The 20,665-nt window shown below is 42.9% G+C and overlaps 1 protein-coding gene across 4 annotated transcripts in view; it reads right to left on the bottom strand.

Moving 5' to 3' along the window:
• Positions 1–2,110: 2,110 nt before the first annotated feature.
• Positions 2,111–20,665, bottom strand: part of SPPL3 (signal peptide peptidase like 3) — a 68,743-nt gene continuing 50,188 nt past the window's right edge. Inside the window, exons 4-11 of one of the 4 annotated variants that reach the window (XM_083874144.1) lie at positions 17,855–17,974; positions 14,685–14,763; positions 13,852–13,964; positions 8,940–9,046; positions 7,804–7,967; positions 6,406–6,605; positions 5,282–5,391; positions 2,111–4,566 (exon numbers count right to left, since the gene is read on the bottom strand). In XM_083874144.1, the coding sequence (XP_083730270.1) occupies positions 4,495–4,566; positions 5,282–5,391; positions 6,406–6,605; positions 7,804–7,967; positions 8,940–9,046; positions 13,852–13,964; positions 14,685–14,763; positions 17,855–17,974 (965 nt within the window). In that variant the 3' untranslated portion in view covers positions 2,111–4,494. The remainder of the gene's footprint in view (positions 4,567–5,281; positions 5,392–6,405; positions 6,606–7,803; positions 7,968–8,939; positions 9,047–13,851; positions 13,965–14,684; positions 14,764–17,854; positions 17,975–20,665) is intronic. The other 3 variants (XM_083874145.1, XM_083874146.1, XM_083874147.1) reach the window with 3 other exon arrangements.

Raw genomic sequence — 20,665 nt, 5'->3', positions numbered from 1 at the left:
GAACCCCCAGTGAGCCAGCACAGTCAGTCACACTGCCCAGCCCATCTCCCCTCTCATCCAGGTGCTTCTGTGAACTCTGCTGTGCTGTCAGTGCTTGCTGGCTGCCCCTCTTCACCCTCACTCTCCCTCATTACCAGCTCTAATTTGCTCCAGTACAGAATGAAACCATCCCTGTTAGCCCCTGTGGTGGCTGTGACCCTCACAGCTGACAGAGAGAGAGAAAACCTACAACCTTGAGGTAGGAGGAAAAACAAAGGGGGTGCAAAAGCTTTCAAACAAAAGGTTTCTGCAAGTTTTCCCCTGCTGCTGTAAGTTCAGAGAGCAAGCTCAGTGCCCTGTGACACTACACTGCTTTGGGGGTACAGCATGGTTACACACAAAGGCCCAGAGCTCCCTGAGCAAAGCAGTGGCTTTTCTCAGAGCAAGATACTTCAAGTTTACTCCTTGCTGCTGCTGGATGAGAGAACTTGGTGTGCTGAGTGTGTGCTGCTCCTCAGGGCTGTTGCAGAGGAACTGCTGAAAGGGCAAAACCCAAACGAGTTTTGCAGCATTAAATCAGCCCTCACCAAGCCACCCCCAGACAGCACAAACCCAGGTGTGGGCAGGGCCAGGCTCTCCTTGGAGAAAAGGGTCTGCTCACACATGAAGCCACAACTTCTTGTCAATTGACAAACTCAGCCAAAGCTGGGGCACAGAGATGGGAAAATCATGTTACATGTAAATCAGAAACAAGTTAGGAAGGAGGTAAGTCACTCTTCAAGAACAAAAGCTACACTTCTCAAAGACTTCGTGATTTTTGCCCCACAGTGCTCTCAGAGTACATGAAACTTGTTTGAGGCATGGAGCAGGTGGAGCCTGAACTAGAATCCTACCTTAGGAAACTCAGTAACAGTAACTAAGAGTTACTTCCTGCCCCTAATAGTTTTTACATCATGGAGCTCAGAATATACCTTGAGAGTTCCCAACAGACCAAAGGAGATGAGCTGTTCTGAAAAAAGGACAAATTTATTCCAATTTTAAATTAGATCTTTGTTGTGCCTAAGTTGAGAGCCCTCACTATCAACACAGACTTGGCAACAGCCACACATGCAGGTTATGTTGGGAATTTGGAAAAGATGGAAAATACTGTATTTGAAAGACATCCTGAAGTAAAAAAACAAAGTACCTGGAAGAGTAATTGAATGAAGATGTGGAATAGTGGTAAGAAAATGTGACAGTGCTGTAACTTGAATGAAAAAATTATTTTCAAATTCAAATTTTGGGACTCATCATGTTTGCAAGGTGAAGTGTGACCTTAGGGAAATGTCAGCATACAAACAGTACCATTTCTAAGCTGACTGTTCTCAAAGATGCAGCAGACAACCAGACCTGTCAGCAGATTTGTACACTATAGTTCTGGTCCGTGTCCTGACAACTGCTATAAGCACACCCTACTGTATCACTTTTTGCCAGCATTTTACCTCTTGCAAGAAGGTTTATGTTAGTCAATTATTAAAATAGTTATTTTTGACAACAGGTGGTTGGGAAATCTCACTGTAAGACTTTGTGTCCAGTTTATTAAGGCGTTCAATAGAGAAGGCATCGGCAACTGTACAGGAATCCAGGTCCTAACACACTCTCCCAAAATCCAGAGGACCCAAAGCACCCTGCACAGCTTCATCCTCAAGCAGAAGAGACACATCAGACTGGAAAGAGAAGGACCAAATGTCCATCTGTGCAGGGAGGGCCCACAGCTCAACAGCCAGGTAGGATCCATTTCTAATCCCCCTAAATGGTTTGAGGAGGGAGAGCTGTGGGACAAAGCTTTGCAGCTTTAACTTAAACACTTCCTCTTAGAACAGTTAAATTTTCAGTGAACCTCTGCCAAGCACCAGAATCATTTCCCTGCAGCTGAAGGGGCAGCAAACCCCTTCCAGTGCAGTGGGTGCTCACCTGGGCAGGGCCCCAGCACAACCTGAGGGGCAGAGACAGAGGGCTCAGTAACAGCTCACTCTTGGTGCAAGAGAAGGGCACAGAGTGCAGGGAGGCAAGACAGATTAACAAGGAAGGCCAAGCTTTTTTTGGTAAAGCTAAATTGATTCTCATTATTTATCAATTAGCACTTCTAGAACTTTCTCCAGGAATTGTTCATAAGGACACTGCAGGCATGGCCTAAAAATGCTGCTGCAAAACAGAGAAAGACCTTGTATTTTAATTCCAGAGGAATTCCAAAGAAATAATTCCAAAGGAGGGAACTTTATCAGCTGTGAAGCTGATGGCACCTGAGCTGTGCACAATTGTCAGGTAGGTGCAAAGGCTGGAGCAACGAGGATCTGAAGTTGTTATTCCACCTCTTGGAACCTCTCAGCAAAACAGAAGTTACCAAAAAAGTAGTTTTTATTTGAAAATCTCCTCGATATTTTATTCACCTTATGTTTGAGGTATAGCTCTACACTGATGCCTTTTTACTGTCCCAAGCAAGTCTGGTACCTAGCACCTGCCATGAACAGAAAAAGCAGATTCTCAATGAAAAACTATTAATTTCATTAAAAAGTGACAGTTATCTGAGGATGAGCACTGCAGGCACATGGTAGAGGGAATGCTTTCAGCTAAGGCAAATAAAAGAACTCAGGGGGTGTGTGTGTGTGTGAGAGAGAGAAAGTCCCAAGGTCCCCCTGCCACACCCACCCACATTTGCTGATCTAAGCCCCTTGCCCCCACCAGAAGGGCTGAGCTGTGTCTTACTGTTTTTCCTGGGACGTCTCAGCTGTCTTGGAAGTGCATCCCAGCCAGCTCAGAGGCATCAGCCCCTCTGCCACCTGTGCCAGACCTGCCTGAGAACAGAGGAAGGGGTTAATTAATGGCATTAATGACAGTCCACACATGTGGGTGGACAAAATTTCCTGCCATGTCCAATATGCTCTTCTTGTACCACCCGACAGTGCTGAGAGCTTCAGGTGTTTGACCTTCCCTTACCTGGAACAAAACGAGTCCCAAAGTCACCTCCCTGCTGAGTCACAGTCACTCCTCCTCCTCCCCTGCCACTGACACTTCCCAGCATCTGTCAACTGACAAGAGCTGTGAGCTCTCAGGAGAGCTCCCCAAACCCTGCTTGGCACAGTGCTTGCAAGAAAAAAGTTTAGTTACCTCAGGGGAGCTTTTCAGTCAATAAAATAACAACTGGAACAGCTGGTTTTAAAAAAGAAAGAATAAAATCCACATTTTAACAGGCTACAGGTACAAAGCAGTCAACACACAAACTCCAACCAGTCACAACAGTAAAGGACAGTTTTTTTCTTTTTTTTTCTTTGAGGGGCAGGGGCATGGAAAAATACAGCACACTAATGAAACAAAATGCAAAAAATACAAAAAAATAGAAAATAGAAAAAATGTATTTACAAGTGATACATTACTATGATCAGAAAGCACAAAGACATTTGCTGCTATAATACATGCACTGGTCAAGAAGGAACTACTAAAAACCTGCAAGGGAGCTGTTTGTAAAAAAAAAAAAAAAAAGTCAAAAAAGGAGAAAAAAAAGAAAAAAGACACCCCCGACCTCCTCCCCCCTCAGACACACAGGGCTGGGTTTGAACTTTTTTCTTCCCTAGTTTGCTACATTGATCAAATCAAGTATCCCCTAAAGTCCATGGTACAACCAGTACAAATACTACACTTGGTTTTAAACTGCAGGTTCAGTTGTAGGAGGGGAGGAAAAACAGCAGCTCATTGTAGATCCATATACATAAAGCCAGAGTAACTGCGCTACATGCTAAAAATTACAGCAAGCCCCTGTCTGCTACACAGCATGATCTTAGCAAGTTTTCCTTTTTATTTATTCATATATATATCTATATGTGTGTGTATATATATGTATAAAAATCGTGCCCTTTTTCACTGCAATATGACATCTGGGTGGAAATGTAACTTGTTACAACAAATTTTTATATGTATACTGCAAGAAGTCACTCAATGTCTGTGGATTTAATAAGTAACCTCACACCACAGGAAATATTTAATAAATCAAAAAAACCCAATATTGTGACAGAAGACCTTCTGTCTCAGTTCTTTTCAAAACCGAAGTCCCGCAGGAAACTGGTCCCAATGTCCACGAGGGGTTCACTGAAGAAGCCTCAGTTTGCTTAACTGTTTTTGTGTTTAGTGTTCACAAGTTTTTGAACGACTTCAAGCCGTTTTTAGTTTCAAGTCTGTCTCTTCCTCTCTCACAAAGGTAATAGTCTGGTGCTAATCCATCCGAGCGAGGAAAAGAGGAAAGTGGCTGCAGTTGCACAAAGGGTCCCGAATTCCACATCTGCAGGGAGATACGGAGTCACACGGAGCTCTGTGATTTTAGCTTTTGTTTCTTTCCCTCCTTTAAGACAAAGTCCTTTCATACATGTTCCATCACTGGTACCTTCCCAAGTACCAGTCAGTCCAGCTTTAGGTGACAACAAAGCCACAAGTTAAAGTGAAAAGGACCAAGGCAGAAGTTCAGGTCACTTCCTGTCCGCTCCATCATACTTCCAGGAAACGGGAGCTGCTGGACTTGGAGTGGAAAGGCTCAGACCACATGCGACGTAGATCGCCCTAGACAGGGAAACAGCACAAAGACCATGTCCTCAGAAACTCTCAGCTCTGCTTAGAATTCACATTTTAAAATGCACACAGAATTGCAAACATGTCTTAGAGCAAATCTATTCTTCACCAGTTTTGCAAATTACAATAAAGGCAGTAAAAATAAATCCTTTCCCTGTCAGGCCAGAGTGTCTTACTTTTAGAGCAGATATACCCAAAATAGGTTTCTGATGGGAAGGAAATAATTACTCAGGTTGAAAATCCTGCCCTTTCTTAAGTTCTGCTCTGCAGAGTGTTAGATGTGTGCTTCAACAACAGCCTTGGAACAGGAAAGGTAAATTTTACAACTTCTGTTCAGAGCAGGTGACTCGGAAAAGGCAAGCAAGGTTCTGCCTCTCCAATCACTTCTCAAACTTTATGCATGTGCTATTTCATGAGCAACTGGACAAGGAGAAACTCACTTATTCAATTAAAGCAGAATTTAATATTTTGGAATTTATTTAGTTTAGAATTACTGTTACTTTATGTGCATTAATGATCTTCTATTTCAGGAACTCATCTCTCAGTTGCTCAGTCCCATGAAATGAAGATTGACCTGACAGCAGTGGCTGCTCTGTCCTGGGCCAGGGCTGCCAGGGACACACATCACCCCTGAGAGCTGCAAGGACACTGACCCTGCTGCCAGCTGGCCAGAGCTCCCTGCTGCCCACGTGTCCTCCCCTCTTACCTTTAAATAGGCCATGGTGAGGAGTGGCAATAAAGTGAATGGTACCAAATAGAGCAGGGCAGGCTGGGCTGCCCGATGAATACGAGAAGCTACTGTTGCAGTTAATAAACCTGTAAGAGAAAGAAGTTCACTATAAATATCTTCAGGTTGCAGGTGGATGTTCTCAGCATTTCATTCACCCCCATTCTGAGAGACAGGTGAGGATAAGTTCCTTCTCTGTGCTTTGTTTTCCCTGAGTGCAGTTGAAACAAACAAAACAGTGAAAAAAATATTCTATTTTAGTATTAGGCTGTGTTGAGCCACTTGATCCAGTTTTGAATCTCAAGACTAAGCCAAGAATGATTCAGACAAAAGACAACAAAAGGTGATGGGGAAGGCGACTGCCCTGCACTGAAATGCTGCTCTTGAGACTGTTGTTCTGTGGCCCTGGGCTGAGCAGTCAGGGTTCAGAGCAAGGCCTGTACCCTGGACACTTGCCAAAAGGGAATGTAGCAGGGGAAAACCGAGGTGTGGGGGAAGGAAGGCTATGGGTAGGAAATGATCTTTCCTTTTCAGCCTCAGAAGGGCTGTGGGAGGTCAGGATAGGCACACCCATGCCCTGACTGGAGGGAAAAGCCTATTTTATATTATGCAGGAAAGGGCTGGCTACAGCAAATTATAAACAGCATTCCAGTTGTAACCATTGATGATTTTCTGTACGTACCATTATGTCAGGATCAGAATATAAAAATGCAGGAATTGCTTAGGTGAATTGCTTAAATTTGCTCTGTACTATGCACAGCATAATTCATCTGGACTCTTCCCTCTTTTTCTCATCACTCAGGTATGAGCTACAACACTTTTTAAGCCAGTGAAGCAAAGTACAAGTGCTAACAAAAACACACTGATATTGTCTTTCATCCTCTAAATAAAATACAACAACTATAAAAAAAATCTTGAAGACTGTAGAAAAGCTTTTGTCCCTAGACCATGCCAATGAACACAAAGAGAGGAGGATTAAAAAGGACAGAACCAAGCATCCTCTCAAAGCCTCTTTACACTTGCTTTCATCATCTTTTAAACCTACTACAATAATCCCACATCTGCTCACTTAGGCAGCTCTTAATGTTGAACTCATTACTCACCTACAAAATAGCCAATAAGTGTGCAGTGAAAGTACGAGACCTTCTGCATACGGCCAGAGATGTTCCCTGGTCCTGGGGCACTGCAGGAATCGCTGTTGGCTTGTTTTTTGTAGTTATCGTAACGCAGGACAAAGCAGAGCAGAAGCCCTGGCATCACAATATCTCCAATCCCCAGCATGGAGAAGTGGCTGCCTGTGGAACTGAAGAGCAACTGGAATTGGGTTCATGGCCAAAACAAAAGGTGACAAGCTCTTAGACTCCACCACTGTGGTTTTGAGCTTCATTTGGCACTGCCCCTCTTTCTACCAGCAAACTTGCACATTGCAGAACCCAGTGCTGGCTAATGAGGTTTTCCTCAGTGATTTCTTCACCACCTCAGCTTTACACAAACCCATTTGGGCAGGGATGACATCGCTACAAACCGGTTTCCTTCTCTCAGTAGTGCTTAAGCTGCTTTAGCCCTTAAATCTCTCAGTGAAACAGATCCATTTTGCCAGTATTTCAGTCCTCTCCCTCCTCAGCACTGATGGGAGGGACCAACTGGCCCTTTGATCTGACTCTTGATTACCACTGAAGTGCATCTTCATCCCTGTGCACGCAGATCTAAAACAAGGCAGCACACCCATTTTGGACATTCAGACAAAACAGAAAACTACAGTCTTGCCAGATTCCCAGAAGAGAGCCAATTGTGAAAAAGATTGGAAACTAAAATCATCCATTATATTAAATCTGAGGTATTTTTCATGAAAATGAAGGCAAATTAAGTTATCACAAAGTTGACAAAGGGAACAATTTTGGCTTTATTGCTGCAGACAATCAACTTCTAATCTCTATAATTTCAGCATCCCAACACAGAAACAAGAACAGAGTAATACCCTGACAAAACTTACTGCCTGATGGCTGCTGCACTGAGCTTACTGCCCCACCAGGCCCTGGGTGTGTCTGCTCACACATCTGAGCCACCAAGGAACCCCTGGAGCAGGGAGGGACATGTGGAATAATCTCCCTTCAGCACTGCTTGCCTGGTTAAGCCGACCTTGCTTAGGTCAGTTTCCAACCCCTTCCCAATCACCTGCATTTATGCAGTAATCCAGACTACTCTGATGTTATAATAAACCTCAGATCTTTTGCTTTTAAGTGTGAGGTCACACCAGCAATCATCAGGCTGCAGAACTCTCACAAATGTCGAGAAACATGTCCTGTTCTGAACAGGGCACTTTCACCCCAGCCAGGGTCGTTTTGCTATGAATGAGCAAAGTGTCCAGTCCTCACTGCTCATTACATTCTCCTCTAGCATGAAGAGGGAAAGACTAAACAGGGATTCTCCAACAGAATTAATACTACTAAGAATATGGAGGGCATATGTTTCTCATGAAGCAGAGTAGAAGAAGCTCTTACCTTGGGAATACAAGTTTGCCAGGCAGGGACAGACGGGGAACATCTCTGCCCACGTTTGGTCCCAGGTGAAGTTTCCGGGATAACACGTCCAGGGGATTATCAGCTGGTTGTGTGGCCACTTTCACCATAACATTGCTGTTAAATATGTAGGCAGAAAAAAAGACCTGCAGAACAAGGTAAATAGAAGTTGCAAACTGCAATTACACAGCAACTCAAGCTGAATGTATTTTTGCTTTGCTGTTCAAGAAAAGAAAGGATATTTTCCTTATACATACATTGTATATATGATGATAAAAGGCAAAATGTATTTCAAAAATTCAGATAGAGCTTTTTACACTATTAATCCTCAAGCGTAACTTGAATATACTTTCTGATATCAAGATATTGATTAATATCTTGAGATCCTTTGACAAGGGATCTGTGTGGACAACAAGAAGACAGTATGGGGCGACAAATGCAGATACCAGCACCCTGAAAATAGAAGAAAGCTGCAGAACAGAGAAGAGGTAAGCACAGTCTCACTCACAAATGGAATGAGGCAGCCCTTGTCTCCAACAGACTTTTATGCTACAGCCCATCCCACTGGAATTGTGGCTGCCAGAGCTGTCAGTGGCTGCTGCCCTGGCTCAGTGTTATGCAAAGGTAAAACAAAACTTTCTTGCTATTTCAGAACACATCAAGTCATGTTTCTTGTAGAAGTGCCCTAAGATTTTATGCCAATCTGTCTGGTTGTCCTGTAAGTGCATTTGCATTCCTGTTCTGCAGATTTCACTGCTAATCAGAAGCAGCACATGTGCTCTGTGCCAGTGTGGACATAGCTCTGTGTGTGGGGGAAATGCTTGTTCTCATCTTCAGCCAGCTTTCAAAATCTGAGGTCCAAATTCCTTTTTCTTTAATAATACGCAAAAGTCAAAATATTCTAATCTTATTTCTGCTTTATTTCAAGTAATTAGTAAGGAAGTAATTCTGTATCCTGTTGTAGAATTCAGCACCTCAGAATGGAGTGGTGGAACCCATCTTCTGGCTTTGCCAGATTTCCTCAACTTCATACCATGAATTCATGTAAAACTGGCCCAAGGCCGATTACAAATCCAAAGCATAAAACCAGTTTTAGCAAAACCAAACCAAACACTTACCCAGAAGACATCATAAATTAGTAACCCAGAGAGCAGCAAGCAGGAAACCTTCAGGCTCGGCAGCCGAACAAAGGCTATCATTGCAACACACAGGCCCATAGCCAGAGCTACAAAATGCAAGACATCATTAGTTCATTAAAAATAGCAAAACAAACAAAAAAATCACCAATCCCAAGCCAGTATCTCCCCCTCCAGGACCCCAAAGAAGCCTCTGTTTGCACCTGTGCAGCTCTGCATGCACTAGATGACTGCCTATCATTTGCAGACAGTGACATTCTTCTTCCCAGGGTTAAGCACAGTCAAAATGCATTCAGTAGCCAACTGCAAACACATCCCCATGAGATCCCTCTGTAGGCACAACTGCCTGTTCCACTCCCACCACAACAAAATGTTTCCATGTCCTCTGTCCTACAGACTCCATCTCCTCTGTACAACTCTGACTACACAACTTAAAACAGAAGCAACAAAACAACTTAGAACTCTCTGTGCCCCAAACACAAACATCTACTTTTCCTCAAATGTTTTTTCTAAGAAATGCCTAAAATAAATAAGATCCTTGACTCTTAATTCAGAAAGGGCATGGTTACATGACTTGTTAGAACTTGGTCTGACAAAAACCCACTCAAACCAAACTTCTGCTTGGGCAAGACTGTGCAAGACTGCCTGAATACTATGAAACATTGTCATTTAGATATCCAGGGATTTCCCAATAACCAAATGTGTGTGAAAGCTTAGGGGAAAAAATATGGGTAAGTTTTTTCCTAATTCCTCCTACAGGTGAGTTTTCAGCCAGATCAATGAGCTGAACAACATGACACAGCTCAGATTTTCACTCTGTACCACAGGGAATTTTGTCAGGATAGAAAGGTAAGATTTTAAACATAAACCCAGCCTTCACATTTGTGTCATTGCCTGCTTCTCTGAGCCCAGCCTCCTCTACCAAGGATACTCAACTGACAACTAAATGTACTTCTACTGGTAATAAGTAAATCCCCAAAGAAATAAACTTACAATAAAACAAATTTTAAAAATACTTAAAAAGCAAATCAGCTTTCATCTATGATATCAGTCTATTTGCAAGGAATAATGGAGCCCTGTTGGGATTAGATTACAGTCAGTCATGCAGACATTTGTCAACAAAATGTCTTTGTCTTACATGAGACAGAATTTGTAAGAAGTTACAATCCCATTTTTGCCAACTGGAACTGCAGGGGAAGCCAATTCATTACACACATGCCCAGCAGTGTGACAGCTGGACTCAGCCAAAAGGGACAAATTCACCTCTGGATTCTCAGGCTGTGAAGCCACCTTCCACTTGCATTTCACTTGGAAGCTGGGGAGATCTTCCATCCACTCACTAAGGAAACACACTCATGGGATAAATGTGCCCTGGGCCTCCTGCCTGTGGCTGCCTGCAGTGCCCAGGGGCTGCATCCCAGCAATCCTGCCAAGCCCACCTGATCTCCGGGAACTGGCAGCTGCAGCACAACCCCAAGGGTCCCAGCAGCCACTTTTAACAAAGCTGTGAGATCACTGACATAAAAATGTGCCCTGACTCATGCTGCACAACTGCAACTAGCTACAAAATGTGAGCAAATTATTGAGGTTTAAAGAATTTGACAGAGCAAAGCAGCAGGAAGAAGAACTGCATTCAGTAATTCAGTATAGCCCTGAGTTACAGACTCTCTCAGCAGAAGAGCAAATACAAGGGAACAGACTGTTTTAAATCAAAGAGGTTTCTCTAAAGCCAGTGTTAATAATAGCTCAAGTAAAGCTATATTTAGGAGAGGATTTCCAGGTTATAATTAATGAGAAATGGAAGTACCGTAACCAGGATGAGTTTTATCTATTGTTCACACACTCCATTTCTCTCTCACTGAAATTAACACAGGCACAGGCACAAGACATCAAACTAAGCAAATACTGTGTAGAAAAGAAGATGGAAAAAATCCTTCAGCTGGCAGTGAAATACATATGCTAACAATTACCCAGTTTTGCAGATGCTTTAAGAAACACCGGTAAAATTTAAAAACAAGCAGGAATGCCCCAGAGCAAGTACAAGTAATATGGGCCAAAGTGCAGGCAATGGACTTCTCTAAATAGAAACCAGCTTTCCTATTCAAGCTCATGCATAGTGTTGACAAACTATGTAAGGCAGATCTTCACCGAAATATACTTCAAATCATTTTAAAAAATAGCCAAAGATGAGAGGAAGTCAGAAAGAGGTAGAGCAGCCACACAGCCAGCAGCTCTGGTTTGGAATTGCTGGGCAATGGGTTAACAAGGCTGAATAAGGAAACACTGGAAGAGTTAACCACCAATTAACAGAACAAATTAACTCCAGAGTCGCTGCAAACACACTCTTTATGGAACATAGATATTCTGAGGATTAAGAATATTCTTGCATATGTGATTAGACCCTCAGCAGCTTTCCAGCTCTCCTGCATCCAGAGCAAGTGAAAGCTCTAAGCAGCTGCTGGTGCAGGGTCTGGTTTACAAAGCACTGCGTAAGCTGGGGAGATTTAAGTTCCCCCACAGGCCACCAGGTGAAGCTCTGATCTGATCAAAGTGTATTTTAAAAGAGGGAATATGAACACAGGCCCAATTGCTGCAGCAGCTCCTGGGGTATCCATGACCATGCAGTTCACTCTGTAGCTACAGATATTCCACACATCTACAGCATTCCAGCTCTGTCCACTGTTTAGGAAAGCTTTTATTTTAACCAGGCTTCACCAGGGCACAGTGACTATCCTTGTGATTCTGTCATCCAACAATCACCTCTGAGAAATTAACATTTCAATACCTATAGAGGTGCATCATCACATGCCAGAACAACCCCTCACTGCCACCAGAGGCTCACTGTGTCCTGTAACACATCCCTGCTTTTAGAAGCACTTCAGCCACAGGCTGTGCAGGCAGGGGCAGGGCAGGATTTGGGCACTGAGAGCTGTTCCAGCAGGAACCGCCACACCTCGATTTCGTAAGGACCGGCAATTACCAAGAATCATTTCCCATGTTCTCCTCAGCTCTCGAGCAGCAAAGCTCTTCCGCACTGACAGAGCCGACTGCACAGCTCGGAGCGAGCGCCCGGAGCTCTCCATGTGCTGCAGCTCAGAAGGAACACCCGGCCCGTCCCAGCCCCGCCCGGCCGGGCAGGAGCAGCACCTCCACAGCGTCTGGTGCCTCCTCTGCCCACGGCCGAACACGGGACCCCCGGGCCGGGCCGGAGCCTCTGGCGTCTCCAGGGCTCAGCCGCAGGGAAGGCAGAGATGATGGGATCCCACATGCAGCAGCACAGGATGAGGACTAAAGCTCCCGGCTGTTTTCCTGACAAAGGCCAACAGAAGCCATTCCCTGTTTAGTGTCACTGGCAAACACTGATTTAATTGGATCTGAACAAATGACAGGAGGATCACCTATACAGTTCAAGCTCCCTTAATAAACTGCATAAAATAATTCCAAGTGAGACAGCAGCAACACAATTCAGTAAATCATAAAAAACCTCGAAGAGAAATAAAAGGCAGACACCACTTTGCACCAGCAGCTCAGAGCTCTGTAGATGAATTACTGCAAAGTCCACCATATCAGACTGAAACAATCACAAAAATAACTATTTTTAACTAAATGCTTCTGCTGATACCTCAGTGTAGACAACTCTTCAGATTCTGCCAAAATCCACACTTGACATTCCTTTTAGCTTTGCAGCTACTGCAGATCAAATGTCCCTTGATTTCATGGTGGGCTGCTCTGCTTATCACAAAACAGACTTTGTCTGCATTTTTTCATTTACCATCTGCTATTTTAAAAGGTATTTCCCTTCCATTCAAGAGGTGGAACTTTTAAAGCAGTTCACACCATGAATGAAGCACAGTGCCCAAATACAAAAGAAAGAATGATGGTGCCAGGAGAGGTTTCGGTGCTAAGGGTGTGCTGCTGCTGCTGCCTCATTTAGGAGGAGTGTGCTGGAAGCTGATGGGATGAATGTTTTCTACTGTAACAATTTCAAGGGTAGGTAATGTTGTTGCAGTTATTTTTCTTCAAGCAATCCCAACCTCAGGGTGCCATTACATGTCCTAAGCCAATTTAGCTGCCTGACAAGCAGAGGTCCTGCTCCTGGCTACCCCTTCATGCCTTTGCTATTACATCCTCTCCATCCCCTCAGATCCCATCATGCTGCCACTTCTGCCAAATTTAGCACATACCTGACTACACAATAATCCAATTCATCTCCCTGCAGCAGCAGAAAAATCTGCTGGCAAAACCCAAGTATGCTGCCATTCTAGTGAGCTGCATCAGTTTACCATGTGATTAAATGAGTGCCAGAGGTAGCACAAGAGATCTGGAAGGCAGGAGGGAAGGACGAAGGCTCCTTTTTGGAACAGTAAGCTCTGAATTCAGGTCAACCACCATGAAAATAACCTAATAAATCACAGCCTCAAGCCAGCTGGCTGACTGCCAGTTTTGCCCATCTCACCACACAAGGTAAAGCATCACAGAGATCAAAGACAACCAGCTACTGTGAGCTGCCTCACAACAAATTACTTCAGCATCAGAACCAATAAACAAGATGTACAGCAAAAATGAACCAGATTTTTAGGATCAAGCTATGAATCATAAACAACCACTGTCTCCACACATCTTTATCTCAATCTGGCATTTACTCTACACCACAGAGGTGCAGAATATCTTTCATGAGTGTTCTGGCACTTCCTTGGAAGCTTTTACAAACCAGAAAAACAAGTGTTCCAAGCACTCCCCTGGCATGTTCCTGGCAGTGGCTCTTCAGAGAGTCTGTCACACAGGCCAGCAGCCAAGCCATTAATATTAGCAAGTATCATCCATCCTCACCAGGCAAAGGATGTGTCAGAACAGGCACAAACCAGTAGTAAAACCCCTTAACTCACATACTCACCATCCATTAGGAGCCAGTGGCCAGTCAGGACCCAGATAAGGACAAGCATCACAGACAGAGAAAATGAGAGCAACTCAGCAGCAGTGAAACGCCCACAGCAGCCAAAGGAAATCCTAGAACAACACACAAACATCAGCTGGAAGACTTTGTGCTTCCATTTAAAGAACAGAAAATGGACACTGTTGGAACAAGGCTCAACTGCTGATGAAAGATGCCAAGAACAACTGAAGGGAAGTTCCTTTGCCACAAATAGGTACCAAAACAGCAACAAAATAAAAAGTCGCCTCACATTCAAATAACTGTGTGTAAAGCATGAACTGCAGAGATGGAAAAAACCCTGTAAATCTTGGCACCTCTCTTGAAATTGCCACCATTCCTAGCACCACCTAAGATAGTGCTTTTAGCAACATGAACTCCAATCACAAGGTTAAAAATAAAATTAGTTTCAAAACATGACATTAACAACTGTAATTTCCATTGGTTTAACTACACTCTTCAAAAGAGCCAGTAATAAAATCCAGAGTCCAACGTTAACAAACATTAAAATCCAGTGCCAAATCCCAAACTCTAAAATCCCAGCCAAAACAAGCCAAACTTATTAAAAATCACTGTTGGGAAATCCAGTTCCTTGTAATGGTATTGCATTTCCCAGGCTGGCAAGTGTCAGTGACTTGTAGAAACTGTGCTTCCTACTTTGAAAGTGGGAACATGATGTTGGCACAAAAAATATGCACAAACATCAGCCCTGAGGTTAATGCTTATTAAAGAACTCTCATTAAAAGAAAGAAATACAACACACAAGAAGAGGAGCAAAGGATTGCTCAAGTCCTTACTTGTTTTGAGGTGAGCAAGGCCGTGTCAAGTACTGGCACATCGGGAGCAGAAGGAAAGCAAAAGCTATTGTTGCAAGGACTATGAAAAGAAGAAAAGGTAATATTAGGACATTCAGACCTAATTTCTACAGTACACAAACAGGCTTCTCCAATTTGAAAAAGCTCTTGCAACAATGTCCTATTATCATATGCTCAGCATTATTCCAGCATGAGCAGCTCAAAGCTCTGAGGTTTTCTGCACAACAGTGAGCTTTCAAACTAAAATAAAATGAAAGCTCTCAAAGGAATGCAACACCCCATCCCCAAACCTTAAAAAAAGTCTTAAATCTATTCATGATCATGTCAGCAAGAAAAACAGTTTTCACATATTCTGAGTAAAAAAAAAAAATCTAGTACAAACTGGTTGTGAGATTTTCTTTTTTCTTAAATTTTTCAACATACAACACAGACTAACTCAGCATAATAAAGGGTTTTTTCCACTTTTCAACTCAGATAGTAATTTTTTCCCCCATCTCACTCAAAACTCTTTATTCATTACTAAAACACAGTACAACTTCAAATAACTTATAGCCAGTAGCTACAATCTCACTTTTTTTAAAAATACAAAGTACTTAAAAGTTTTTGAAAACAGAATGTTGAAAATACATAAATATCCAAACAGACTATTTCCATAAACATTTTCAAGCAGCATACTTATCCCACCCACACATTTGTAAAAATGTTTAGTAACTGCTGGTAGCTATAATCATTTTTCCTTCCAGCTTTTTTAAAGGCCTGTTTAAAAGGCTGGAGCATGAGGGCGTGGAGACACAGACATGTCAGCAGCTCACATCCAAAACTGTGCAGCAAGAACAGACTGCAGTGAAAATGGAAGTCACTTGGAAATCCTTGCATGCTGCAATTCAGATCGTTGTGCTGTCCTCTACTTATTCCTTTTATATTTTTTGTTGCTGGTTTTTAAAAGGGATTGTTCTTCTCTTCTCAAATGAAGATAATGAAGATAAAGAATCAAACACTCTCTTACAGTTTAAGCAATTTTCTACACAGTTTAAGTCAACTGGAGAAAAATTTGTTTTGTCAAACCACATCTTTCCTTCTGGTGGGAGGAAGATTTGAAACAAAACAAAGAGAACTCAAATGATCTAAAAAGAAAATTAAAGAAGTGTCTGCATACAAACAGCACCACAGAAACTCACAGTTCTATCAATATTTCAGAGTGGGGAAGAAAACCAGAAGCGGTGGGGAAAGGAGGAACAGTGTGGAAACTGCACAAACTGAACTCAGAACTTCTCTGGAGGTACTTGGCAAAGAACACTGCCCAAATCCCTGTGCCCCTGCTGCCCCAAGTCCTGCTTCCACCAGCACAGGCTCAGCCCCCTTTGCCCCTGGAATCTCTCCTCCCCTTTCCTCCCATGCAGTTCTGGCCAGCAGGGAACCCTGCACCGCCTGCCCCGGGGCCGGGCTGGTTCATTGTGGGAGTTAAACTGCAATGATCCCAAAGCAGAGCCCACGAGGAGCTGCTTCCAGCGAGCTCCTGACTGTGGAGGCCTCCAGCCCCAAGCCTCAATCCCGATGATTCAGTGGGGAATCCCCTGGCTTAGCTCCTGTCTGCAGGCAATGCCAGCTCTGGGCTCTGCCCTCCGCCGAGCACTGGGTCCTGGCCTTGGCTGCTTGCTGCACCTAGGCTTGCTCCTGACTCTTCCCTGAAAGGCAAATCTCTGTGGGAGGAAGATTTGAGAGGGGTTTAAGAAACCAGACATCAGCTGTAATTTAGCAGTCCCCCACATCAGCCCCTACCAGCTACAAGAGCATGACCTGAGCCTGGTCTGTCCCCCCCAAGGGACAGAGGCACCAAGCTCCACAGCCCCAGGACTGCAGCTCCAGCAGGGTCCCCATCCTGCTGCACAGCCTCTGAGGAAGCTTTGCACTGCAGAGGTTCTGGGCTTGATGACAGCCTCTGATGCAAGCCCAAGGAAAAGCACAAATACACCATAAAACCAGGTTCAAGAATAAAGATACCCAAGAGCACTCACCCCCAGTCCCCTGAGAACTGCAACAAGCCGCAAAGGACACAGTTACACACAAATAAATTTATAAATCCCAAGGTCATTTTAAAAATAAATGGACCAAGAACCCAAACAAATTAAACTTACTCTCTTGTCATAAATCTTTCCTTTTAATATATTATATATTTATGTGGATGTATCTCCCTGATATCTGGCATATACTAGAATCTATCTGAAGTATTTTTTTTTAATAGGAAAGAACATATGTGTCATAGGTCAAAGTTATAAAAGCAGAATTCAACAGGCCTGCAGGAGGTAGAATTAGACAGGAGTCTCAAGACTAGAGATTTAGATTTCACCCATCAACATCAGCCCTCTTTAAGAGGTTGGCACAGCCCAGTAATTAAACCATAAGGGCAAAGCCTGCAGTGAAGTAGAAGATGAGAGGTATTTAGGAGTTTAAAAATCTTCACAGACTCAGTATGTGGACTGAGTACAATTTTTAGAAGCTGCTGTGTATCTGGAACAGTAGGAAGAATCTTACAACTCTCAATAGCAGCTGGTCTCTTGAAGAAATGCAAAAAGATCAAAAGGCCAAAATTTTCCAGAAAGCAATGCCCTGGCATTTATTTAAAAGACAAAATGTAAATGCTAAACAGGACTGGAGGATCTGCAATTTATTTGCAGGTAAGCTTCAATTTTGTTCTAAATTCAAGCAGTGCATAAGACTAATATTCAAATGCTAGTAAGACCAGAAATAGAAAAATTGCATGAAAGCAAAATCAAAATTAAAGTAGGAAGGAAGTCTCTGGACAAGATCCCCAAAGATATTTCCCATGAAGTACTTGAATTATGAAATACCATGTACAGTTCTGAGCTCTATAAACAAGCAAACTTCATGCAAACTAACACATCTGGGCATGTTTAGACCTCTGGCAATTTATAGTTCAGTAGGTTGAGCACATCTCTAAGTGGAAAATACTTCTCAAATAATACCTGTCACTTTATTTATAGCTACACAGACATGAAAATACAACTGTGAAACTTGACGATGCTTTTTTTAATGTACTCTGACACGTATCATAATTGTTACAAACAATATCTAATCATATCAACACTTTCTATTCTATTCCAAGTCTTACAAAGAGAAGAAAACTTAGTCACCTGCTGTGCATATTGTAAAGACAACTTGAACTGAGTCGAAGAAGAAGAACATAACTAGGAGAGACACGGAGGCTCCGATGGGCAGGAACAACGCCTGGGTGGAATCGATGGTTTGAATACCTGCAGGAGAGAGGGAGGGGACACTGAGCTGGGGTTTGGTGGCACACAGGGCACCGGGCTGCTGTTTGGTGGCACACAGGGCACTGGGCTGCTGTTTGGTGGCACACAGGGGCACTGGGCTGCTGTTTGGTGGCACACAGGGACATGGGCCCTGCCAGCACAGGGCAAGGCTGTGGCAGCACATTGCACTGACTTGGTGCCCCCTGAGCCCAGCACAGCTGCCTGTGCAGGAACACTCTGAGTGGGCCCTGCAACAGCCCCATGTGAGAAACACAGGAACTGAAAGTTCAGCTTCACCTCATGCCATAGACAGAAATAATGACAAGTTATGAAAATGAACATTATTTAGGGATTAGAATCACTTTACACTGAGACACTTTATGAACACATTAAATGTGTTGAACAGAGCATATATAAGGTTTATTTAATCTCTGAACACAAGGTGAAAAGCCTGACCAGTGTTAGGCTGACCCAGCGCATGCAAAGAGTGCCACAGCTTCAAATTCCACTTGGGTGAAGGCCACCAAGCTCTTAAATTTCATCACAGCCTGCAATAATGAGATAGTATCAAGCCTAACAATAAAGGGCAGTTTTCAAAAAATACCCCAAGTCATTTACCTGTTTATGAAACCACCAGGTCAGTGAAGTGCACTGTAATTGCCTTTTTGCTAAAAACCAACATGAATTCAGGCTCACATTTCATAGCTGGCAGTAATTTTAAACAGAGCAGAGATCCTGAATTGTTTTATTCTTAGTATTTCCCTCACCTCACCCATGCAGTGTGAATACCAGGGATGTTAATCATGGGAGAGGACAACTTTTACTGTATTTCTGAGTTTTCACCTAACCCCACAAATTCCAAGACTTAACCAGACTCTGTAGCTTTATTTACATTTGATCTCTGGGGGGGAAAGAAGCCACAAGCAGTAAACCAATTAAAAATACGAGACACACTTCTACTTGTGGAGCACTAAAGTAACAATAGGGAACATTTGAAGTAGTCACTTGGTAAGTGACCAATGGAAAATAATACAAGACTAAGACCTAGAAGAGATGTAAAACCAGCTTGACCTCAACTGTGTTATCCCAAAACAATTAAACACTTCTGTATGAAGGAGGTTTTACCAATCCCAGGATTTGAAGGATAAACTTTTAGGACTGTGAGACAAACCCAAGTGTGATAGTTTTGGCTGTAAACATATACACAGATTGTGTGTCTGTGTTTCTGTGTGAAAATGTGTCTCATTTTATTTTTTCCTGTCAAGAGTGGCAAGTCATATAAATAACAGGGTACCTGTACAACTCAGTTGCCAATGTATCTGATTATGTTTATAAACTTCAAACACACATGGAATACACTCACTACAACTTGGTATGTGTTATAAATATTCAATCATTTTCATAAAAGAAAAGCTGAACAAAAAGCATGGAAGTCATGACACTTGCACATGCTCATGTCACTTACTAGTTCACGTTGTGATCTATTACTTTTAAACATAACTAGCACAATAAATTTTAAAAATAAAAAGCAGAAGAACTCAGTCACTTGGTATTTCTACACTGCTGAGGTCTGGTACATTAAGGTCAAGTGCAATGTAGATAGTCCAGTGATGGCAGCATGAAGATATCAAAGTTCTATTCTGTGACTTAGATCTAATTCGTCCTGCTCTGAGAAAGCACATTTATTCACATACCCTACAACTTCCCCAGGAAAAAACCCAACACAACAAAAACCCAGAAATTATACTCTCCACACCACCTTGGAATCTGGGAATTAGTGTCAGCAGCATTAAGTGTCCGAGTTCTTAATTTCATTTCTGATCATTTTGACAGCTAATCCCCTTAATGTGCTTATTCCCCAGCCCCAGACTGTCTCCTCTTCCTTCCCAGATGCCAAAAGCCTCAACTGCTCATTGCTGTATCACCAAGCACAGCAACCTCTTTGCTCTGTGCTGCCAACAGAAGCAGTGCTCTGACAACTATTTAAATTCAAGGAGTCTACATTAAAAAAAGGCAAAACCAGCAAGAGACACACACAACATGTGTTATTTCATTTACCATTTTAAAGCTATACTTCTTGCTTTAAACACAACAAGAAAAGGGGTTCATGCACAGGGCTTCTCACTCCTGTCTTCTATACTCTGGAAAATTATTTCACTCTAGAGCCTTTTCTCAAAATATGGCAATATAAATTGCCTTAAGTTAAACTCATGTATGAATTTACAAAACAATGTGGACACTTAACTGATTGGTTCCATATTTTTACCTGCAAAACTGTGCCTGTCAGATGGCCAAGCTGCCTGGAATCTATTTATAGATTACAGAAGGCACAGTCACCACACAGGAGCTGACATGTTAATCCCACTCTGAATAGACAGTGTGCAGACACATATTTTGTTGTGTATTATAAATGAGCTGCCCAGAGCCATGTGAACTCTCTACTTCGGTTTCTTTACTGATAAGGTGAATCCTCCTTAGGGACTTGTCAGCACACCTCCAATCTCTCCCTGCTTACAGACTGGCCAACAGGCCAAGCAATGAGCTCCAGACAAAAAAGGAATTACACTCCTAATTGTGGGGTGGTTTTTTTAAAGTAAAGCTGTTCCCATTTGCAGTCAAACCTGACAAACTGTGCCACATGCAATGTCTGTGCATTATGGAAATGCTGATGTTTTAAATTCAGCTGGCAGG

The sequence above is a fragment of the Zosterops lateralis genome, assembly GCF_965231275.1.
Source record: "Zosterops lateralis genome assembly, chromosome: 17".
NCBI lineage: Eukaryota > Metazoa > Chordata > Aves > Passeriformes > Zosteropidae > Zosterops > Zosterops lateralis.
Note: the sequence above shows the minus strand (reverse complement) of the source record. Positions and strands in the feature narration are given on the sequence as shown.